Source organism: Tinamus guttatus, unplaced genomic scaffold (genome assembly GCF_059628265.1).
Source record: "Tinamus guttatus ecotype Peru unplaced genomic scaffold, ASM5962826v1 Tinamus_guttatus_pri_ptg000104l, whole genome shotgun sequence".
NCBI classification, from domain to species: Eukaryota; Metazoa; Chordata; class Aves; order Tinamiformes; family Tinamidae; genus Tinamus; species Tinamus guttatus.
In genome coordinates, this window is record NW_028288638.1 from 2232493 (window position 1) to 2257237 (window position 24745).

The 24745-nt window shown below is 44.0% G+C and overlaps 1 protein-coding gene across 3 annotated transcripts; it reads right to left on the reverse strand.

Annotated features, from left to right (window-relative positions):
* Window positions 1-520: 520 nt before the first annotated feature.
* Window positions 521-24707, reverse strand: BLVRA (biliverdin reductase A). 3 transcript variants are annotated; one of them, XM_088520856.1, is made up of 7 exons: window positions 24592-24707; window positions 10497-10624; window positions 8631-8750; window positions 7942-8039; window positions 6517-6624; window positions 5614-5785; window positions 521-1258 (listed from the first exon to the last, which is right to left on the reverse strand). In XM_088520856.1, exons 2-7 carry the CDS (start codon window positions 10613-10615, stop codon window positions 985-987), a joined length of 891 nt encoding a protein of 296 aa, XP_088376982.1. In that variant the 5' UTR covers window positions 10616-10624; window positions 24592-24707; the 3' UTR covers window positions 521-984. The 3 variants fall into 3 exon arrangements, with proteins under 3 accessions (XP_088376982.1, XP_010222075.1, XP_088376983.1); XM_010223773.2 differs by having other exon boundaries at window positions 24524-24622; XM_088520857.1 differs by lacking the exon at window positions 24592-24707 and adding an exon at window positions 18242-18461.
* Between the last annotated feature and the right edge of the window lie 38 nt (window positions 24708-24745).

Sequence of the window (24745 nt, forward strand, 5' to 3'; positions counted from 1 at the left end):
ACTGTATTTTGTTTATTGTGAGCGTGTCTGCTTTGTTTCTTATTATGTGTTCAACGATTGATTGATTGATCATTTAACCAAGTTACCTGCTCCATTAAAAACAGCTATGGCAATACAACAGTTAAATAAAGAAGGGGGAGATGTGGAGGCCTGCTTCAAGGACAGTAGTACGGGATACCTCAAGGACAGCAGTGCAGGTGTTCTATCAGCAAATAAGGAGCAAAAGAAAGAAAAAGGAGAAAAATGCAACTGTGCGGCTGCTGCGTGACCAAGAAGCTGACTGGATACTCTTGACGTAATCCTTTAGATTACTGGTTTATTTAGTAACTGTGCTTCGCGTGCTTTTAGGCAAATAAGGATTGTATCTGGGACAGTACAGTGTATACATTGTATTTGGTGTTTAATAAAGGGTCTTTGGTTCATTATACCTTAGTCCTTGCCTTCAATACACCACCAAATACTAATTAGAGCAAACGCAGAACAGTTCAGGGAATCTAGAAGGATAGGTCAGAATGGCTCAAGTTCTGCAGATCAAGTAAAGTGAATAAAATACTAATAAAGCAATGCTCTGTTTTATTCTAGATGATGCTACATGTCTCTCATTTTAAGACATATCTAAAAAGAGGAGGAAAAAAAACATGAAGGAAATTATGTCTAATATTTGCCATATTCCAGGTTCTGCTCGTAGGGACACTTCCCATTGAATTTATTGGGAGCAATCATATGAAAATCGCTCCTATATGCTGGTTCCTATATGCCTGGCAGGGCAGAGCAGGGTAACATGTTGCCTAGTTCTGGCACACACCACAAGCGACTGGGTAAGGCCCAGGCTCTCCAGTGCACCCAGAGAGCATAGGAGTCACAACTAGTCAGAGAGTAGGTAACAAAACAGAAATAGCAACTGTGTGAGGAGCTGTAGCCCTGTGGGGAACTCTAGCCCTACACCTTTCGTGCTGTTACATCCCTTGGTCCCTGCAAGCGGCCTTAGGAATCTCTTCTCTCCGTGTGCTCACAGTGCTGTTGGATCTCCTCTGCCAGGTCAAGACAGCGCAAAATTCGCCATTTCTCAGCAGCCAGTTCCTCCTTAGATACCTGGCCCAGCAGTTTTTTGGCAAAGAGGTTCTGATCCTGCATGAAAAGGCCTACAGCTGACCTTGAGGCTTGGGGGAGGTCCTCCAGGCAGCCGCTTGTGAAACAGAAGTTGATCTTCTTCTCACGTCTCATTCCTGGTCCTCTTTCTTCGATCCAAGTCAGAGGCCTAACATGGAGCAGCAGAGATAAAAAAAAAAAAAAAAAAAAAAGAGCATTTATGAAGAAATAGAATAAAACAAATAGTTCTAGTTCTCAATGGTTGCCTGCAGGGAAGGAAAGAACCAGAGAGGTCTTTCTTAATCAAAGTCCTGTCTTACAGTATGTGATGAGCTGCAGCAGTAGCCACCACCTCTAAGCCAGGCGCTGGTGCCACTGACTACTAAAGCCATTACCAAACCCTGCATCATGGCCCAAGGCAGCAAACTCTTGCTAAATGATTCTCAGCGCCAGTCACAGACAACCCCTTTCCTCCTGCTCTTCTTTCAGCTGCCTAAACCGTACCATTAACTTTCTGCAGCCCATTAATCAGCACTCATTACTGCTTGTTTAGAAGATGCAGAATATTTTTCTCCCTCGGTTATTGATAGCCCTTCCACAGTCCTTTACAGCCCACTTTAGTCTGCCACTCACAAATTACGAGGGCATTGATAGCATGAGAGAACAAATTCTGTCTCCAAGCGCAGCCCACTAAATCTTCAAGATCATAATCAGTGTCTATAAGTACGTCAAGGGAGGCAATGAGGAGGATGGTGCTGGCCCCTTTTCAGTGATGGCCACCAACAAAACTAGAGGAAACGGCTGGAAACTGAAGCATCAAAGTTCCACAGGAACTTAAGGAAAAATTTCTTAACAGTGAGGGTGGCAGAGCACTGGAACAGGCTGCCCAGAGAGGTTGTGGAGTCTCCTTCTCTGGAGATCTTCAAAACTTGCTTGGACGCAGCCCTGTGCCACGTGCTCTAGGTGACCCTGCGTGTGCAGGGGGGTTGGACAAGATGACCTCTAGAGGCCCCTTCCAACCTTAAGCATTCTATGATTCTGTGATTCTATGATCATTAGCCCTGGAGAGAAGTCCTCGTCAGCCTACGCTGAATGCGTCCTGTGGAGCTCTCTGCCTCAGGCCTCTGCAGCCCTTCCCCTCTTAGGCATTCAATATGCAATATAAATTATTTGTTACTCGTCCCTAGTGCCATGCACAGATCCTGCAAATTGGCTTGCAAATTGCAAGCTTGGCCCAGATGGACCTGACTGAACACAAACTACGGAAAAAATCACTCATGTAATAGCCTGGAAAAAAAATTCAGATGGAAAATCTGCACAGGACTGTTAAATGCAAGGACAGGAGGTCCCAAGGCAACATGCCACTGCCAGCCAGAAGGCTGTTTGAGGAACACAGCACTCGGGGCTTCTCATGGTCTCATCCTCTTCCATCCATGTTGCCTGACGTGGCCCATGGTCAAAGGCAGGGTACAGAGCTAGCTGTGTTTTCCTCTTGCTCATCACAACTGTTTTTACATCCTTACAACAGCAGACAGCCATAGAGGTTCAGGTCACTGCTACTGGGGGTTGCTTTATCTCAGGTATGGGCAAAAAACTGCAGGGCAGGCAAAAGGAAACCCTTTGTGCCACGTAAAAACATAGAGCCCGAGACAGGATGTGCTCCAAAATGGGCAGTGTCAGTAGAGGGCCACCTCTGCAGGGTTATCTGGAGCAGATGCACAACGGGACTCAAGCTAGCACCTTCTCCTGCTCCAGCCCAGGAGAGCTGCTGAACCACAAGCATAACCAGGCAGAGCAAGCAGGATTTAATCAAGTGATTAAAATGACTGATTTAGATCAGGAAATCTTCATGTCGCTCATGATTTATCATTTTCTGCAATTGGACTTTTAGTCCTTTAACCAAAGGGAGGCTGATTCTATTTGACTGGTAAACAAAACATGTTAATTCACATTAATTCTATAGTAAGTTCTGTCCCTCTCTTGCTGTGAAGATTTGTGATAACTGTGCACATTTTTTAAGTAGTTATGCAGCTTAAGAAACAAGTTTGCATTTTATGTCAGAAATGTGCAAAGGTCTATTTTTTTTGAACGATTATCCATTTTCAATGGGAATTGTATCAAAGTATTATCTATCCATGGATTTATTTATAAGTGTTTGGAATATTATTTTTGTATATTTATCATATTTTTATATATATCATATATATTATTATTTAGTTTATAAGTGTTAGGAATATTATTTAGAAGCAATAAACCCAAGTTTTTTGACAGATAAATAAAGCCAGGTTAATTATGCTTTTCAGTTAAAGGAAAAAAAATAAAGCTTTACCAAATGTGTTTCCCTCTTGCACTATTTACAAAAGAAGCACTATCTGCAGTAAATAAACTACGCTGACTTTTTATGGTCACTGCACCTTTCCAGATATTAGACTAGCAGCGCTCTTGTGGCTAAATTCTACTCATAGCCCAGAAGAGGAGACTTTCTGCTTTTCTGCCTCCTAGTTTCCTCTGCTGATCAGTGGCCCTAGTGGCTGGACTGCAACCAGCTGAATAAACCGTAAGGACGAACGTGCTCTCTTTGTACTTATAGAAGAGTTTTATGCCTGAGAGCATCCTGGGGCCACTCAGATCAGTATTTCATATACCAGCTTCTGCAGAAAGTATGTACTACGCAATTTTTTTGATGCTGAGTTTGAAGCTATTTCATCAGATATTTGCCAGCTTCTATCTTGACAAAACACCATTTTAAATATTTATCATCAGAATATGTATTCAGAAAATATGTCCAATTTCTTTCAAACATCTCCTTTTTTATGATTTGAAGATATCGATAATTTTTATTTACCATGCATCAGACAAGAGTTGCCTTACCTTGGAGGAGAGCTAGACCTTACCCCTAGCTAACACAGAAATAGAGGCTGCACAAAGCACTATCCCTCCAGCTTGTGCTAAAAATTCCTTTTTGACATTTGCTGAATCCAGGCTTGGGAACACAGGGATAGGAACCGCAGTCCCAACCCTGCTGTGTTGTCGTCAGAGGTTTGCCTTTTTCCAGGCTTGCTCCATGTTATATGACAGAGAGGCTGTCAGCTCCACTATCTTGGAAACATAACAGAGACAGAGGTCATCTCCCGGGGAACTGGACTTTAGAGTCAGCACTCCCCTCCAAAATTCACCCCGAGACACAGCAGCAGCCAGCATGGGCACAAATCCAAGGCTAGGTGCTCCTGCCTTGCCAAAAAAGGATGGGACACCTCTCAGGGAAGCTGCACCAAGGTACAGGCCGGGCAAATCTGAGCTGCTCGAGAAGGGGGGCCAAATTCTCTCGTGTTGTTGCTCTGTTGACGTCAGGGCAGGAAGGTCAGCAGGAAGCTGGCCAGCCTGCAGGCAGCCCACTAGAACACTGTGTAACTTGCCAGCCATGTGAATTATCCTGGAGGCATAAAACGGGCCGGCACCAGGAACCCTGACATGTTAACGGTGGAAAAACACTGACCCATACAAATAGGGAGCAGTGGGCTGAGGAAGGCAGCCCTCTGTTAGCTGCAGAGGGCAGGAAAAATATACGGATTTCAGAAATCATTCTGCATCTAACGGATACCACCCACAGCAGCTGAGGGCTAAGTGGAGACAGGACACCTGCGAGTTCCACCTGTTGGAGTTAATTCGAATCTCACTCGATAATAGTTCATTAAAGCTTCACAGCACATTGCTAAGAGCATCCATGTTTTATTTAGAGAGAGGCAAAGGTTTAAAGGGCAGAGGCTTGACAAGCTGCAATGGGCTTTGCAGGAGCTGCCTGATCTGTGCTTCAGCTCTAGTGAAACTAGCAGTTCAAATGAGCCCTGAGCCTCCACTCCCCAAATACCCAGTTCTACAGGCAATCTTTTTTTCAGGAGTTTGTGGTTATAGGTGACTTTAACCTATATGAAAAGGCATGACCTGTATGTGTATGAGTCACAATGACCAAAACAGAGAATTTCCAGCAAAACAAACGTACCTCCAGACTTAGGACCAAGCTGAGTGCTCAGGACCCAGTACGGAACACCAGCTGATGCTTACGAAGTACTTAAAAATAAATTACTTTATAGCAAGGCTATTGTTTTCATATAATAAAGGGTAGATTAACCTCATTATTCTAAAATGCAAATCAGAAAGTCACCGTTGAGCAAACAGACAGGTAATTCCTGACTGTTGAATTTCTAATCTTGCAGCATGAGACTGGCGTAACAAAAACAGAGAGACAGGAAATGAGAATGAAACTAATGCCCTGCTCTGGAAAATCCAAGGACATTTCAGAACTTAAAACTTAAGCAGAAGCAGTGAATTTATCACCTTCGCCCTTCATTATACTTAGTTCAGTTCATTATACTTCTGTCCAAAATGTGTCATTCCCTCCCAGCCTCCAACTGAGAGTACTACATGACACTAGTACAAGCATTATAGTTCATATTATTTTCACGGAAAGAAGAGGAGATGCAGAATTCCTGCAGAAGATACTGCAGCAGCCTGGCCGTTACTCACTTCTTGTTTGCAGTCTGAAAATGGGCTGTCATTCTGGAATAATTCGTCTCCTTTTGCTCTTCTCGGGTGGCCGAGATAACAGTGAGGTCTCCAAAAAGGTCAACCAGCCAAGTCAGCCGGGCGATTCCACTGAAAGCTGGGAATCCTGCTTGCTTTTCATCAAGGACACTACCTGGTGCAACAGCGACACAAACAGTTGAGAAATGAGAAAGACAATATGGCCCTGGGCAGGAAAGACTGAAGTGGTGTGGCCTTGGACATCAGAGTGAAGGGAAGCCATCAGTGGAAATGTCACCATTTAGGAATTCAATAAACATGGTCAGCCCTGAGACGGATCAGCTGCTGGACTATGACACCAAAGGCAGAACAAAATACAGACTCAGCAAATGCTTCAGGACATGTTTAGGGCAGAAGCATGTAGGTGGTTTCACAAGGAAATGGAGTAGGTAGATAGAAAAAAAAAAGAAAATAAAATAAAAAGCTCAGCAATCTCTCCCAGCTCTTCCAAGACCAAAACACTATGGAAAAGCCTGAAGACCTCCACTGGAAACTGGGACACTTGCTCAGGGACTGTCTTGCTCTGTATGAATGAAGGGGACTGGTCACTACCATCACAGTACAGGAGAGATGAAGAAGCATTCTCTGCCCCACTCAACAAAGTACATGTGTACTTTCTTCATCAGAGGTAGCACAAAGATGAACAAAGCAATGGGCAGTTGTTAAGGCAAATGTGTTTTTCAGATAGTTCTGTAATTTCACGGAAGCGTCCAGAACATGTATATCTTTAGCCTATTTATAGATGGCCTTTCATCCAAACGAACGAATAAAGCCTAAGAGGGCTGACATCTCTGACAAGCAGGTGGCTAAAACCGAGCAAACTTACATCTTCTCATAGATACTGACCCGTAAAATGTAATGTTCCCTTCACCAGGTCTTTCCCAGCCACCTCCTTTTTCAGCTGCTTGTACTCTTCAGTCAGCAGTTCAATGTGCTCCACATGGAGGACTTTATCTGTTGTTAAGAAAAGCAAAAAAAACAGGCCAGATTAAATAAGAGCTTTCTCCATGAATCAAAGAGTAGTGAAAGCTTCGACAGACACCAGAGGGAGATCACTTAAAAGCATCCTCATTCATGACTGGCAAAATGATGTCAGGAGAAAAGTCAAACTCGGGCTCAGTGCTGAGGCATCAATTTGGGGTTCATGAATCGCAGGAAGCAGAGTCTGTAACAACAGCAAGCACTGTGTGATTAAGCTAAACTCTGCAATGAAACCAAATACCCAACTAAGGCTGAAGGATTAGTCTTCAAAGTAAAGGGTGAATTCTTGGCCTCCTTCCCCTCATACTTCTCTGCTCTACACTCTTCCTCCCGGGGTATTAGGAAAGCAGATTAGGAAGAAAAAAAACACAGCACAAATCTTAGACCCAGATTGTAACAATACATTAAGGAGTTGCAATTAATTGGGCCACTTTGCAAGAGAGAGTAGCCAATTCTCATCTGAATCTGGCCTTCACTCAAAACATGCTTTTTTGGACAGTCTCCAAGACAGTCAGTTTAGGCTGCTGACAGTAACTGTTGCAGCTTTGAGAGCGGAGGCATAAATTCTGCTTAATGGGAAGCCATTTGGCTAGGAACAGGCCAGTAATTGGTGTTGGTACCGGGAAAAGGCAAAGTTGGAAATTCTATACCTCCGGTGTTGTAGGACAAAGTCACAAAGGAATTTTTTTAAAAAGCAGCGGTATAAATAGTGCAACTTGTCCAAACGCTTTGCACTCTCCTCCTGTCTAGCATCATTTCTTTTCTTACAGCTGCATAAAACCCCACTGACTGGCCTCCGCTGAACTGCCAGGCTTCAACCCTCAGTACTGCAGAGATGGGACCATGTGCTTTCCAGAAATAAAGAGATTTTGATAGAAATAAGATTTCTTGCAAGCTTGCTTTTTCACAATAGCAGGAACGACAGTGCGTGACAAGCACCGGAAGCTAGGGTGCTGCTTCCAGTTTTATCTTCAGTGCACAAGTGCAAGAGCTACACTCATTAAGTGCTTTGCTACGACTACAACAGAACTTCCCTTGTCTTAGCCAAAGTGTCAGTGCCCGAATTTGGGGATTAGGGCACCGGTGTGGGTAAACATACCATAGTCTTAGCTCAATATCTGTGCGTTTGCTTCCTCACTGGCACGCATCTTAAATCCTAGCTCAATTGCCCTCCGAGACAGGCATGCTTCCTCGTGCAGCACCATTAGTTGGGCCCTGCTCCCTGTCAGAAGCCTTTGGTGATACCCAGTGTCTAAGTACTGTTTATAACCTCGAGAAAAATGCCATTACCTTTTTGCTCAGCCATTTCCCAGAGCTCATGGGCTGCCTTAGCAGACAAAGCCATGGGGTATTCAACGAGGACGTGTTTCCCGGCTTCTAAAAACGTTCTGAAAGAATACAACAGCAATCTTTAATAACTGTATCATGGAGATTATTTCTGTCCACTGTACTTACTGCTTCCGACTCCTGCAGTCAGCCCCCAATGAAGAAATGCACAACATGGAGTAACAGAAATAAAAGCCACCTTTCCTACTAGGATGTTGCTCTGGCTACATCAGATTTTTAAGCACTAGGAGAGCTCAGTTTTGTTTCTCCTTTCACCACAGACCTCACTCATCTGAAGCAAGTCACTAAAATGCTGAAGTATTGAGTACTGCAAACTCTGACTTCCAGACATTGAAAAGGAAAACCGAATCCTTCCTCTATCTGATCTCTGAGGAAAGGCTTTGAATTCTGCTTTAAACTGCCTGTATACAGACAGTATACAGTTTATACACAAGCCTAGAGATAGCCGACTGAAATTATGAGAACTGAATGCATCTTCACCCCAACCAGTGCTCTAGGGAAGTCACTATTGCCCACTTCAGACTTCGAGTCTAGCAGTCCCTCCTCAGGGGTTCACATCCTCTCCTTGAATAGCTTTACATGGCTCCTCTACGGAAACTTATGGAAAAAGAAAAAAAAAAGACACAAAATACCTGATGTTTTTTTCATGACTTATGTTCTCTGTGCTGATGAAGGCTGCATGGATATCTTTGCTTCTCAGAGCTTCTTCCAGGCTAATCTGTTTGGCCTCATCAATTTTGCCCAGATTTCTCCTGGTTATTAACACAATAAACACATAATAAACACAAAACTACAATCAAGGCATAACCATTACAGTCCATTCTTCCCAATCACATGCTGTACAGAAACATCTGAAACTGTTCCCATGCCCACAGTCTGCCCTTTTCTGCCCTAAACAAGGGCAGAAAAGAAAGTCTGCAGCCAGGAAAGAGATAAGCACTTTCAGAGAGCAGTGGAGTGCCCCCCAAAATTATATATATATAATAGGTAATATAATATATATATAGGTTATATATATATATATATGTAGGTGGTGGTATCACTATAGAAACTGTGCATCTATTTTTTGTTTTGTTTTCAAATTGAGCAGGGGGGTTGGACTAACTGATCTCTAGAGGTCCCTTCCAACCTCAACAATTTTGTGATTCTGTGAATTCTGTGTAAATAAGCATCATAACACAAGAACATTTTTTAACTGGGACTAGAAAGGGGATAATGCTTCTCTGGGACAGCTTCTCCTGATGTGTTGGGCTCGGCAGGCAAAAGCACCAAAGTTGTCAGGTCTACGAGCAGCTACAGGCTGGGAGGCTCTGATGCCTCGCGACGCAATATGCATAGCGCATCAGTCAGCGCTACAGGCAGGAGCTCTGGCCACCTCCATGAGCACATCACCCCAGAAAGCCTGCTGCTCTAGTGAAGACTGCAGCAGACACCTTGGTAATGTTAGGGTAGATGAGCACAGCCTGCAAGCAGAAGCTGAAAGCAAAGATAGGTAATGCCTGCGTGTGATGAGGCTGCAAAGAGTAGTGCAGCATTTCCAGCAAGGGAGGAAAACGCTCTCTGAATGGTGCCTTTCTGTGTTTTTCCCCACAGAAATAGTAGAAACCCTCTCATTAAAGTTAGTCAGTGCTAGCTGCAGCCCTGTTTGGCAGGGCAATAAAAGGAATGACCTAACGGACCGTTTCCGTCTCAAATGGCTCTGGCTGCATGATTTAAAAATAGCCGGAAAAAATACATTCGCAGCCTGAGATCCATGCTTGCATCACCTAACTATTTAAAATCTTTCTGCTTTGCTGTCATGGAGCAGGCAATCTAGTAGGAATGCTCAGGGGAAGGGATATGTGCAACACAGTCCTGCTAACCTGCCACTGCTTGGAGCTAGTGAGAGAAAACAGGAACATTGCTCTCTAAAAGGCAACCTTACCGTAGGTCCTAAATTATTGGGATTTTCTTTCAAAAAGCTATAGTTTCAACATCTGGCTAAAAAAAATAGAATTTTATTTTACAGTGTCAGGAGCTCTGCAAAAATATGTATTTCAACTTTTCCTTTTGTAACACTTTAGCCATTTCTGCAAATTTATTCTACACATTTCACTCATTCATGTTCCTATCATAAGTTTGTACCATCACGAACCTACAGCAAATTTCAATCAGTCAGAATCACATTTCTTTTTAATCACACATACCCTGCAGTGAGAAGGGCTCTTAGCTTTTATTGTAAATACAGTAAAATCTGCACAGTGTCTCATTAAGGCAGCCTATTTGTTCCCTTTGTAAAGTTTTTCTGTGCTCATTTCCTATCTGATAGTCAGAACAACAGGCATATGTGCATCATATGCGTTTCCCTTGTCACAGTGCCTTGACCGTAAGAAAAATATAAAACATTGGTTATTCACATCCTCTTTTCCCCCTCAAATAAGAGTCCTCTCTATTACAAAGGCAAGTGCACAGAGAAAAAGAAACATTGCAACGCGCATGTTAAACATGAAACGTCTAACCTGGATATAAATCCGTAGAGTTTCAGGCGCTCTGAAGGGCTGGAAGGTATTGGATTCATCAAATCTCGGATCCGTGCTAAGCCAGCAATTCCAAGTCCAACCACCACGGTCCCAAACATCTTGTTAATCTGAACAATGGAAAAAAAGAAAAAAAAAAAAAAAAAGACTTTTTGGGAGGGGGAACGCGGGAGGCTGCACTGGCCCTTAACCCCACTTTTACCCAGTTCCAGCTGTCAGCAAGTAGCTGATAGATGCGATGCTACAAGGAACTGAACCCATTCACATCCTATTGAGATGCTGTTCAAATGTTTCGGCAGGTCAGATGACTGGCCTTTAGAGTGGTATTTCACAAGTTATTAAACCCCAGCTCTAGCATAAACTTCTTCCTTTCTGTGAAAGGAAGGCAGACGTCAAAAGTGAGACATCCTTCTATTTATACCATAGCTGCCAAGCTGGGTTCTGCAAAGTTTTACACAAACTCTGTTCACCTCCAGAGTTGCTGCAGCGCAGGCTCCTCCGGGCTCACCCACGGGCATTAACACCGCAGAGCAGCACAACCAGAACACTTCGGGTCGAAAGGCAAAGAATATCTTTTTTTCCCCTTCTCCCCTTTTGTAACAGCTGTGAAGCTCATAGTACCAGGATGAAATGGATGAAACTCTCCACCTGATAACTTGGCCAAGATGCTTGCCTGGCATTTCCACGCTCAACGTAAGCACGGTCTGAAGGGATCAGGGTGCAGCAACACAGCTGTAAGTTCTCACAGCTCGAGAGCTGCTAAGAAACTGTATCAGCTGGCAAAAAGGGAAAGAAAGAAAGACGGAAAGAAAGAAAGACGGAAAGAAAGAAAGACGGAAAGAAAGAAAGACGGAAAGAAAGAAAGACGGAAAGAAAGAAAGACGGAAAGAAAGAAAGACGGAAAGAAAGAAAGACGGAAAGAAAGAAAGACGGAAAGAAAGAAAGACGGAAAGAAAGAAAGACGGAAAGAAAGAAAGACGGAAAGAAAGAAAGACGGAAAGAAAGAAAGACGGAAAGAAAGAAAGACGGAAAGAAAGAAAGACGGAAAGAAAGAAAGACGGAAAGAAAGAAAGACGGAAAGAAAGAAAGACGGAAAGAAAGAAAGACGGAAAGAAAGAAAGACGGAAAGAAAGAAAGACGGAAAGAAAGAAAGACGGAAAGAAAGACGGAATTCATATCTGAATTTTGTTTCTTTACTACATATATATTCCTGTCACTGCTGAACTCGGCTTACTTTATACATGCCAGAAGTGTACAAGAGTAAAACATTCAGTGACTTGTTTAATATGAGAGAAGAAAGGAGTGATGTTGGAAGAGATCTCCAGTGGGATTACAGAGACGAGTCATTATCAAATATTTGTGGTATAACATGACACTGCTCACCAGGGACAAGAGATCTTTGGGGCTCTCAGAGAGAGGAGAAAAGAGGACAGCAAGGTCACCACCATGTGATCTATTAGCAATTATGTCTGCAAGCAGAATTCAGGCGTGGATTCTCATTTACACCCATTTTTCTCTACAGCCAACACAACACAGAATTACAGAACACAGGTGGGAAGGAGGCTGTCTGACCCAAACTCCACCCAAAGGAGGTGCCAGCCCAATTGGGCTGCTGAAGACCTTGCCACATTCTGGCTGTGTCCATGGATGGACATCAAAGCACCTCTCAAGACCCTTGCTACAGTGTTTGACCACCTTCACAATGAAAGCGTCTTCCAGCGCATCTCCGGGTGTGGGTTCAGCTTCTCTACACCCTCCTGCCAGACAGCTGTAGACAGCAAAAATCTCCCTTTGGAAGCAGAACCAACCAGCTCCCTCACTGCTCTTCATGGCTGCAGCCCCCTCCAGCTGGGCCGTACCTGCACCCAGGCCCACATACCCCTCGTCCTCCCCTTTGTCGCCAGTGTAGCCATAGAAGTCCTGCTGTTGCCCTTCATGTCGTATGTTCATCTGAGCTGTAGCTTTTCCAGCTGCAACCCTGCAAGTTTGGGAAACATCCCTATATTCCTCCTGGGTAGTCCTCCCGGCTTCTGCATCTGCAGGCTTTCTTTCCACATTTGAGCTCCAAGGAGGTGGTAGCTGAAGATCAGCCTCCAGGGCAGTCTCCCATGGGATCTTGCCAGGCAGATCCATCAGCAATCCAGAACCTGTTCTCCTGAATTCTGCAGCTGTATTTCCTTAAAATTTATCTTGAAGGGCTCCAGTGTGAATCAGGACCAGGTCAGCTGAAACTCAGAAGCAGCCTAGCTGCAGAACAGCCCATTGGGTCTTACCTTACATTCAGAAATGTTCAAGGTTACTGGAGTCTTCAGCAGTTAATATTTGCTTGCTGCCTTTAGCAGAACTGGCGTTGGGAGTCACACAGCAGAAAATCCCCCTGAAGCCTCCACAGCTGTTGTGAAGGAACTGCTATTTCTGCCTAGGTGCCAGCTCTCAACTACGGAGAGAGGAGCGGGGAGCTGACCAGATCCTTCCACCGACATTAACAGCAAATATTTCTCAACAGACGCTCAGGATGCTGAACACCAAAATTTTCCCCTCTCCTTTGAAAAGCGGGCCTGATTTCATCCAAAGAACAACTCCTGGCCTCCTGGAGGGGCCGGATGCAGGAGAAGCCAGATCCGTTGAGTCTAGGAACAAAATCCGTCACTATGCAACCTGCTGCCATAGCAACGAGCCGGGTCTCGGAGCTCCTGGAGACGTCGCAGGTCGGCAGGCCGCTCACCCAGATGGGGACGGACGCCAAAGGAGTGTCCGAGACCTCAGCTCATGCACGGAGCTACGTCTCCAGCAGCGGCGCTGGCTTCTGCTTCCTTGGCTTTGCAAGGGCACCTCGCACGCACCAGAGGCCAGTCCCAATGACTATATGAACATGTACTCAGCTCTTCCTTATTTCAAAACTTTACAGCAGGACTATGGTTACTGCTATCTTTCAAGCACAAAAGCAATGCCAATCCCAACTGTCGGCTGCCCTGTCTGCCTTCCGTGCCTTAACATATGTGACCCCGCCTAAAGCTTTGACAGAATGATTTCAGTGGCATTTTCAAGGCGGCTGAAGCTCAATGCCCCTGGTATTAAAAAAAACATACACAGTAGTACGATGAAGAGCATCCAGGAGCATTTCCCTCTGTCCTTTTCCTCTCCTAATTGGCCGAATGAAAGAAATAGGGCTGGCGAGAAGGTCACAGAGGCTCTTCCTTCCCCCTTGGGGCATGATTAAAGCGCGTCCCCACCATCCCACAGCGACCTCTCTGGCCCAGGCACAGTAGCTCAAGTGCTCCCCGTCTGACAGCGAGGAGCCCTGCACGGTACCAAGAGTGCTTAGGAAGGGAACCCCGCCAAGGTGGCTCATTTATCCCCACGGATCTCAGAGCCTCTTTGCCCTTCTCCTTCTTCCCGATTGCTCCATGGGTGAGGTGGTTACTCTACAGCAAAAAGGGCTCCGTAGCCAAGTATTCCAGCGAAATTTTGCAGTAAAACAGGAATTTTCAGTAGCAAAACAGTCAAAGGAGTTTGCCCAATGGGATGGGTCACACAGGAAAATGCACTGCTCCTCCCCAGTGCAACACAGCAGGACTTGAGCCCTTAATCTCAAAAATGCTAATGCTCACAGAAGCAAGCTTTAGGTAAGCAAGCTTTACCTGCGTTTTGTACAATGTTCCTAAGACCACAAAGGGGCAAGACAAGAGGAAACTGAGAATAAACACCCTATTTATGATAGGACATAGCGTAAATGCCCTTCTTGGAGCCACTGCAGGATGACGGAAGGTACCTGCTCTTGCTGTATATTCATACAGCATATTTCACCCAGCTTTATGCTCCTCCCTGCAGTTTTCAAGGACTAGTTCCCACAGATACGAATGAGTGACTCACATTAGAAATCAAAATATTTTCCATTAATTTAATCTGCAGTAGCAGCACACTGATGTGAGAGTCTTTCCTGAAGTGTTCCCGGTCTGGTCTCTTTAAATGCGCTGCTTGAAATGACTAGCACTTTATACTCACACATATCTGAAGACTATTAAACACCTTAAATATAAGCACTTAATCTGAAAATGCCCCTGTCCAGGATATCCCACTTATGCATATTCAACAGCTGAACTAGCTAAGTAGTTCATTGGGAATTTTCACTTCTCCAGTGCCCAATCTCACTACTCTGATCTTTGCTTATATTAAATTTATAACTCTGTCAAGCCAGAGTGCTTGATATGTTGCCATTTCCCTCCTTACTACTTAGAAACACACTTAAAAACACACAACACAATCACCGCTGCAGTGGCAGCCACCTCCCACTACTCCTAAGAGCAAAGGAACCCTAACGGCAATGTGGCTTCTACAAAAAACAAAAAAGGCACTAACAAAGAGCCACCCTTCTCCGGTTCTGCTTTCTGTGCTCCGGGCAGACGCATCCTGCTAGGAGCAGGCAGTAGTGAGAGCAAGAGCTGGTGACGCGGCGTGTGCCAGCACCTCGAGCTGCTGGGGCTCCCAGCAGGGCTCGGAGGAAGCATCGAAGTTTGGTAGGGTGTCTTTTTGTTGGGATTTTTTTTTTTTTTGAAGTGCAGAACTGCACAAATGCCCCAGTTCAGCAGATCATTCAAAGTCAGAAATAACCTTTGTTCTGCAGGGAACTACTTAGGCACTTCAACTGCTAGATGTGCTCGAGTGCTTTTTCCTGGTAGGCACAGCTAAGGCCTTATCAATTCTATCCAAAGGCAAAAGGTAAGAGAAAAAAAAAATAGAACGGAGGTGAAAAAAAGCTGTCTGCACAATAACGTGCTCGAGTGGGAGTTTGTGTTTTGGTCGCCTTTGCTGCAATCCAGAGATAAAGAAAAGCCTCTCCTTGTGGAAGAAAGAGATAGTCACAGTGGTAACAGCCAACACTCTGCCCCGTTGCTGCTTCTCTTTAAAACATTAATTGTGGGGAAAATGAGAGCCACAGAGGAATTTTGCTCAGAAGCTGCCAAGTCCTTTTACAATCTCTATGTTTTGGAAGAAGCCAACACCATCTTGGGGTTTTAGAGAACCCACATCCATTTTCCCTGAGAGCACTTTGGTGCCATCTTATCTAGCAACAAACAGCTCCATTTCTAAGCAGCTACCACAACCCAGGTCACAGTTCCCTGGCAGGCACACGGGGTCTGGTCTTAACTTCGAGGTGCAGAAGGCACAGGCTCCTGGTTCAACTTTAGGCACTAGAGTTATAAGGTCTAAGCAGCAGGTTTCACACTGCCTCACCACCACAAAACAGTCTGTCATCCTGACTGGCACCACTGTCCCAGAACAAGCTTTTCTCCCCAGCCTTTAACAGCTATTTGAACAACACACCTGCACGGTTTGATATTTATATAAATGCCTTTGTGCCCAGCATTTTTTATTAAATTCTGGTTTTTCAGCTGGCTGCCAAAGCTGATGGTGATATTATAAATAGGTAGGACCAGATGCTATGTTACAGGTGCCAAGCAGACGGTTTTCGGAAACGCTGAAGTGGTCAATAATAAATGACTGAACTCATAATAGAAACACCGTCTCTGGTACTAATACCTGAGCCTGAGCAGAAAGAAAAAGTTTTTTTTAATTAAAACTCACTTTTGAAACCTAACTCTGCTGACTACAGCACCTACTATCCACAGCTCTCCTGACTCACAGCACTGGGGCCGGCTGCTCTCCACAGCCTGCAGCTCCTCGCTGCCACCAAAATATTCCCAGAACTTACCCAGAAGTGTGAGAGGCACCAAAAGAACCTTAAGTTTTTAATATATCCCATTCCCTGTCCCGTGGAGGGGTGAATCACAAGTGCTGTGAGACGGTGGCCTGCTAGCAGGTATAGCACTGTTGGCTGAGTGGCCGCATGGATGCCACCCATGAGCAGAAATGACTGATTTTTGTCCCGTTTCCCTTCTCTGTCCACAGTCTCCCTTTGTGGTTCAGATTTGGTTGTGAAATAAAAGAGGAAAAAAGACAAACACTTCTACGGAGGAGCCTCGGATCTAGGCAGAGAAGTTGGGTTCTCCTCAATCTGGCTAGTTATGTTTGTAATTCTGAAGGGCTCTAACTTTTATGTTATAAACATATCATTTTTATTAAAGAATTACTTATAACTAATGTTTCAGGGAGTACTCTGGAACTAATTGCAAAAAGCTTTGTGAACTGCAGGTGAGTAAATAAACAACTCCACATAACCATAGCTTCATCACTGCTGTTCTTTAACCAGTGCTTATATGTGGCTGATGAGAATACAACTACAGAGAAGAAAGCCACCAACAATTCATGAACATTTGCGTGGGGTTTTAACATGCTGTAACAATTCTTGAAAGTGAATTTGTGCGTGGTAGTGGAAGAGAAAGAGAAGAGGGTTGTTACTTTGGAGTTAAATCCAGTTTTGATGAGAATTCAGGAGAGCGAGCTGTGGTATGCAGCTACTGACAGATCCAAATTCTCCATGGGATGAATCAATATTCTTGCTATTGCACCGACTTGTGCCTCAACACAGTCTGGAGGACTATAGCCCTGGGAAAACCTAAATGTTACTAATGTTAGCCAAATGGAGCTAACTCCCCCTCCCCAAAGTATGTGAAACACTAGCGAGCAGCAGAGACTGCTCTACCTCTCCCCTGAGCTGCACCCTTTGCTCGCTTAATGTTCCTGCAAGCCCTGAACCATCAGGGCTCAGCTCGGAGCGGCTCGCTGTGCACTGTGACCCCGCATCCCCTGCCCTCCCCGCAGGGAAATGAAGCCAGAGGAGAGTCTCCGCATGACTCAGGAGTTGAACACTAACTACTCCAGCTCTGCTTACACATCGGTTTCGTACACAGACGCTGCTGTTCTGTTTAATTTTTAAACAAAGAGTTTCTATGTTCCGTCACAGAAAGAGCAGGACTACTTGACCCTACCTGCATTTTGGGGGACATACTGCTCAACCCAAACAAAAGGGGTCAGGAAATTGGGCTGGGAAATGCTAAGGAACCTGAGCACATTCCCTTCCTTGCTCATGTTTTCTTTGTGTCATCCACGGAGCTGCTCCTTCAGGCACAGCCCCCAGCTCCCTTGATACATTCCTGAGTGCTGGACAGGTTACTGCCGACCCCAGGAGTGGCTTCCAAACTGCTGCTAGAGCTCGAACAAGGGTGATGATGGACAATCATGGAAAAATGTTCCGAAACAGATTCCCAGCTCTACATCTGCCCCTGAGTTTGCCCACCAGGTACTGTTGTTCTGTAAGCAATTTCCTCATCACAGAATCCAAAACACACCCAAGAAAGCTGTACTTCCAGACTGTCTTCTTACTTTCTCTCAAAAAAATGTGCTGGGTGACCTAAAGCAAGCAAATCACATCCCCTTTCCCTCTCCATCTTGCCCAACTCCAAAGCAGGGGAAATGTCTCTCTGCTGCAAAGCACCTTCAGGAATCCCACACAAACCAGATCTATGAAGTAGCCATAGCCAAGTTTGTTTTTAAATATCTAAATAAAATAATGCAGTACAATGCACAACTAGAAACTGTCTCTTTTCTTTCTGTTGCTTTTTCCTAAATTGTCTGCAACCACAGCCCTGCGAAGAATTATATGCCTGCTTAGCTTTAATCATGAGCAATCCCACTGATTTTAACAATACTCATATCTGCTCACTAAGAAATAGGAGCCTTTGCTGTTGTGTGTAATATTAGCAGGCACAAGAACAAAACACACACCCGGCCCCCGGCACGTCCCGTTAATATCTTTATGGACTCACCCCAGGAGATGATATCTATCTTCCGGTCCACAGAAGGTCACCAAATGCCAGCTCTGTGACAGGATGACCTATTTTGAGATAAACCCAAAACATAAACCCACCCTCCTTCCTGTTACAAGCTGCAGTCACTATGAAGCTGGGTCTTAGTATGGCTGGAGAAACCCTCATTCTCCACCATGAGCAGGACGGCTCTCTGAAGAGCAAGCAAAAGTAGTTGTCCAAAAAAGTGCCTTTTTTACCCAATTTTCTCCCTCCATACCACCCTCAAAAATGTTTTCCCTCTTCTAAAATAAACAGATTGTGATGGAAAGCATTTATTTTATAACCAGATTAAGATCACTTGAGAAGTAGATGTTTTACATAACCTTGTAACCTTAAAAAAGGACGCATGCAATGGTAACACCCGAGTCATTTTATCAGCCTGCTGCTTCTCAGATATGGCCTGGAAAAAAGCAACTGATGCTCTCCATTCCCGTTAAGCTTTGGAAAGCTGCCACCCCCAGCAACTGCTGCAGAGGAGGAAAAAAAATCCAAAAAGAAGAGTAATCCCTCCTAACTTTAAAACCCCCTCGGTGTTTTTTGTGGTTTTATGCTATGGGCCATCATAATGCTCAAAAAGAGCACAGGGCAGTCACTAGCCCTGTGCCTTGGGAACAACCAGTCTGCAATTCAGCATGGTTCTGGTATCCATCTTACCTATTAAGATTGTCCCAAGAAATTGAAATTCTCTTTTGAAATATCAGCCACTAGAGGGAGCTTTTGGAATGCCATTTGCATTGCAGAGATAAAAAATAGTGAATAAAGCATGTTTACACAAGGCTTACAGGAATACTTTTAAGGTGTTTTTCCCACGGTACTTCAATTGCACCGTATGCAAATGTTTGGGGAGAGCAACGCTTTGTGCGTTACCGGGCGCATCTCAAAAACAAATTCCCCGTCTCCCCTTGCAAGGGCTCCCCCATGAAACCCCAGGATTTCTGCAAGCAGAGCAGCAGTTTGCCATGCCAGCCAGCTGGCTGGATTACCCCGCAGTTTTGGTCTGTGTGCACATTCAGACGGCTCAGAGCGTGCCTAAACCTGCACCTTCAAACCTGAATGTGGCAGCCCAGAGCTTGAAACTGTTAGGAAAAGCAAACTAGCAAAAGAACAACCTACAAAGCAGCTCCAGTTTACAACTCCCTGCCTCTTTCCAGATGTGCCATCTTCGGATTGATCACTAGAGAAATGCTCCAAGAGAAATCTAATCAACAGTCATCAAGCCGTGGCCTGCAGCAAGCAAACAGAAACTCCTGCTTGTGACAAGCCACTTACTTAGCCAACTTAACCTGGGGGTAGCATCAGTTCTAGACACTTCGTTAAATTTTCTTGCACTAGGTAGGACCTGCATTAGCCTTTGAAGTTCATGACCCCCTCAAAAAAGTCCATAGAAAACCTAAAATTATTGAAGATGCTTAAACACCACTGCTCTTTAGTGCTGCCTTTTTTTTTTTTCTTTTCATTAATATTTTGACGAAGTGATTGAGTTACCCTAAAGTTACCCTTCTTTTTAGAAGGGTATCCTTCTAGTCTCTTCTAAAAGTTCCTTAACTGCACCATTGCTTTCAGCGGCTAGAGGACACCAAGTTCCGCCAAACAGAAAGGCTGCACTGGAACACAACCACCCTGTACTACCAGTGGGAGCAGAAAAGACCTTTCAACGCGTACGGACAATTGTGCTCATTAGTTTAGTCAGCCTTGCTGCTCTTTTTAAATCTTAGTATAAAAGCCTTGTGCTTTCTTAAATTTCAGTCTAAAAACTTTGTGCTCACCTCAATTGAAAAGCATTTTTAGATTCAGGGTGTGAAATTCAGAATAATTTCTTTCTGTGATGGGTATTTATTTGCAAGTCATTGCTGCTTTATGGATTTCTGCTTTCTGTATCAGACGACGACTCCCTGTTCTGCCCCCCCAGGTCAGACTACTGCAGATAACGAAGGCAGAGGAGCTTTACAGCATCTATAAGCAACACATGTTTGCGGTGATCTGCGAGCACAGGCCATTCAGACTCATTTGCTTGGTTTGGGATTAGCTGGAGCTGGGGAAAAGGGCATGATGGTGCGGCCAAATATCAGCTTGGGAGCCAGACATGGAGTTCACGAGCTTGCTTCAAGGCCAGACAGCTTTTCCTCTTGACTAAGTGGATTTTAGTTCCACGGCCTGGACTGGAAGTTCATTCCAGACTGGCACATAAATAAAAATAAGGAGGGGCTGGATATTAAAAATAATTATGAGGCCAAGTGGAGTAGGAAGGATGTGAGAATCTTTCCTCTCTCCGAAGCAGCACAGGACCAGCTGCAGTCTTGTATCTTTATGGTTCTCTCTATGCTGTGCTTTTATTGCACCAATACTGCAAATATTGTTAGATGGAGCTGGCTGCCACCAGGACCCAACCAGGAAGGACACAGTTGAAAACACGTGTCAGAATACTGATATTTTTAAACAGGGATTAGAGTTAACAACTGACCCATTTATTCTATTTACTCAGCAGCCCTCTATCTTAAGGTCCATTACAAATACCAGCCATATAGGAACGGACAGTATGTCTTATCTTTATGAATACTGGGCTAAATGCAAGGATAGCTGTACTGTGCAAGAAAACAAAAGTGAGATGGATTTCCAGAGCAAAATTTTACTTAGCTGTTGCCATGTAAGAAAGTTTCAAATTCCAAACGAGTATCATGCTTCTCAGAGCAAACATTTTCCATAACCATGAACAGGTTATCCTGAGTTGTGAATGATAAATGTAAGGCACCTCAGGCCTCATTCTAGCACATACTGCAGTCCAGAAGAGACAAACAGCAAATTCAAGTAATCAATACTTATGAAAAATTAGGTCTATGCCGTGATAAACTGGAAGTAATGAATGCAGACCAAGTCTACAGGCACTTCCCATGGCAGGATCGTACCACTCTGGTGTATAACCTCATCACTTAACAGGCAGTGAAATGTCACCAGCACAGAATTTATCTTCATCCTTTTCTGCAGGCTCCCCAGATTTTTGCCACAGGAGAATCATAATTTTAGAAGTAGACAGAGGTTAACAGGAGTTAATTTGCCCTCTCCATCCAAATGTTATGAACCTGTGATGTAATGAGGACAAAAGCTCAGTCCTCTATATATTTATACCTGCCATTAGGACTAAGCACAGAGAGACACATGTTGCTCCTGCTTCCAGAGGAACACACCGTGGAAATGCCTGAGAAAAATCAACAAATGACTCCGAAGACAAGTCTGAGCAAGACACTACAGCTTCTAAATTCATCACCAAATAATAGGCAAGCCAATCTTCTGCTGCCAACCTGCTTTGCAGTCTGCAAAAAAAAAACATTACATAATCTCTAAGGGCGGCTTGCTTTAGCAGGACAGGTCTACAGATCTTTATAGGTTTTAGCATAGCTAAAATATTCTAAGGCATTTCAACTTGAATGACTGTGGTCTCAACTTTCCCCTCGTACTGCCCGTCCTGTACTACCACTCTCTCTTTTTTAGAGATTATGTGATTATTTATTAATTCCATATTCTTACAGCTTTCACTTGCTCTCACTCACGGAACAAAGGTAGCAACAAGACAACAAAAATCTCATTCTCTGCCTACACGTTTTATTAAGAGGGAAAGCTAATACACAAATAACATGACTTGAGCTATGAGAAGAGTTTTCTTTATTAGCAAATGCAGTGCAGCCTCTAATTTAGTGTTTAGCACAGTCACGCCAATATAACAGGAAAACTAGCTGCCCAGACCAGGATCTTTGTAACTGGCTTATACTATACTGAGAAAAAACAATCAACGAAAACCTTTCTGTTAGTCTAGCAGCTGAACACAAGTTCATAAAGAGAGTTCAATTCTATTTTTACATGGTGGATTCCATCCATCTGGAATAACAGGATTAGCAATTCCGTTTCATTATCTTTTCCAGTCAGATGTTTTCTGCACTTATTTCTAATTAGTACAGTACATCTCTGTCTGGGTTGCAAATGTCTGCAGGAAATGTTTAAGTTCAGTTACACAAACAGCTAAATCTCTTCTTGCCTAGTTGGGGAAAGAAAGACCAACCATATTCATATATTTATCACGTTACAGTTATTTTATAAAGTTTTAAGATGTAAACCCAACAGCTCAGCCCTGCGTGCATGAAAGCACTTTTCCATTTCAGTTTAAAGCCAGCTGCATAGCGAGAGATAGACCCTCAATAACATTCATCTCCTAGATTACAAGTGGGAATATATACTCTCAATATTTTTACTACAGGATTAAACTGCTTTTCTTTTATCTAAGCCTGATTTTCTTCCCTAAACCCATTCCCTCCCCTATCAATGAAATAACCTTTTTAACTCCTTACACTATGCTTGTACTGTCCGTTACTGAGGAACTTCTCTTGCACTGAGCACTAACTGAAGTCTTCAGAAGGATCCAGTTCCTGAAAACATTTAGTGAAAGAGTCGTTCCCATCTCTACCAAGGCTGCTGCATTGCTGTGCTTCTTACTCTCTATTTCACTGAAATCTTGACACCCAAGTAAAGGATAGGAAGCAATTCCAGTCTTAATTCAGAAGCCGGTCGATTCATTCATCCTTTCACCTTTACTTGTCTTACCAAGTTCATGGTCGGTTGCGAAAAGGAGCAAAGATGAAGCTGGCCTTTTCTCATGCCATTCCCACATGCTGAGCTTACTTTCTGAAGTTAGTGCATACTGAAGACACTGGTCACTAAAACTAGATTTAAGTTTGAAAACTAAGGAGAAAGATTCTCTATTTTAGTCGCACAAAATAAGTATCGCCCTTCCTTTAAGGATAGCACACGCCACACTTCATTCGCCTAGAACTCCCAGTTGCTTCCAAACAGCAACTCAATTTCCAAGATTAGTGAGATAAAAAAATAAAAATTAGGCAAGCTGGTGAACTAAAATGAATTATTTGTTTAGAAAATACTACTTCTTGGTATAGAATCTGTGAAGAATATTTTATTCCACACTGGAAACTTCATTAGCTAGGCTGTTGCCTAACTACTACTCTGAATATAAGCTTGAAAACTTTCTCTCTCTCTCTCTGGGAAGATTAAAACTTTACAATGGATTCATATTATTGGAATAGATTGTTTTATCTTCTCATTCATTGGCACAGACCACAGGAAAGATGCTCCAACACTGTGTCACCAATTTCTGGCATTGTGTTTTTCTAGGCTAGCAACTGTACTCAGAAGTCCAACAGTTGAATAATTATCTTTACCAGAGGAAAAAAAAATGGCAAACCAATGCAAGGAGTCTACTGATACACTACATTATCATCTTCTATTGCCCCCAGTACCTGATGAAAGTTATTTTGCCTAAACCAGTTCAGTAAGCGGCTGCTCTAATTAACACTAACTAGCTTGTTTTTGAACAACCTCCAACACACAAGTACAGCGTGATGCCAGGAAAGTTATATAAAGGCTGAGTCTATCTACACAGTCTCCACTGTGTGTAGACTGGAAACAACCACATATTTTCTAAGATAGTCAGAAATAAGTGGTTGCTGTGACTACAGCAAAATATTAATAAAACGCTGATCTATTTTACAGGTGGAGCCTACCCCATATCTGGGAACATAAGAACTGCCTCTCGATCCGCAAGCACCACCTGGAACATTTCAGTTTCGCAGAAGCCCTACCACATTCCTTTGCACTAGGAAACTACTATCATCTATGCTTTGCACATGGGGAAACTGAGGTATGACAAGGTTAGCGGTCTATTTTTTCTGGAGGGGTGTCAGACACCTACGGCAATCATTGATTTTAGCAGGATTTGCAGGAAGCCCTGCAGGTCCAAAAACAAGCCTAGAAGGAACTTTGTACAAAGGCCTTGAATGAACTGGCACTGTCTCACCACGCAGCGTTCTGGTCAGCCCCTGACACTACTCATTTACATTCATATCATTTACGAGCTAACGCTGCGCTTCAACACAGAGGACACATTTCCAAACAAAGCATTTTCAGATTTTATTTCCCTTGTTTTTTAACCCCTTTCCCCACAAGCCCTGCTTTAGCTGTGGCCTGTACCCTGCACTCTAGCGGATGTCTCTGTCCTCAGAGCAACCAGGACAACACAGATACCAAGACTCACTGTGCTCCCTCATCCCTTCACAACAGCAAAGGGCGGGGGGGAACTGCTGACAAGCAACCTCTGGAAGGGAGGAGGCAGCCCTAAGACTAAAGCACCGTTTCCAACTCCCAATTCCTGCTAGCAGGGATTAATTAATAGCCACTAACCTCTTCAAGTGCACAGGAGAAACATGATCCCGTTTAATTCCCATCCACTCCCCGCAGCTCCTTCTTACCCAAGGACGAGCAGCTGGAGCATATCAGCGCCTGCTCTCCCTGCTGCTGCTGCTGCTATCAGTGCAGCAACACCCCCCGGGCCAGGAATCCAATAAGGACACACAGGGGCGGGCTGTAGCCAGCAGCAGAAAGGCTGGTACGGGCACCCACGCT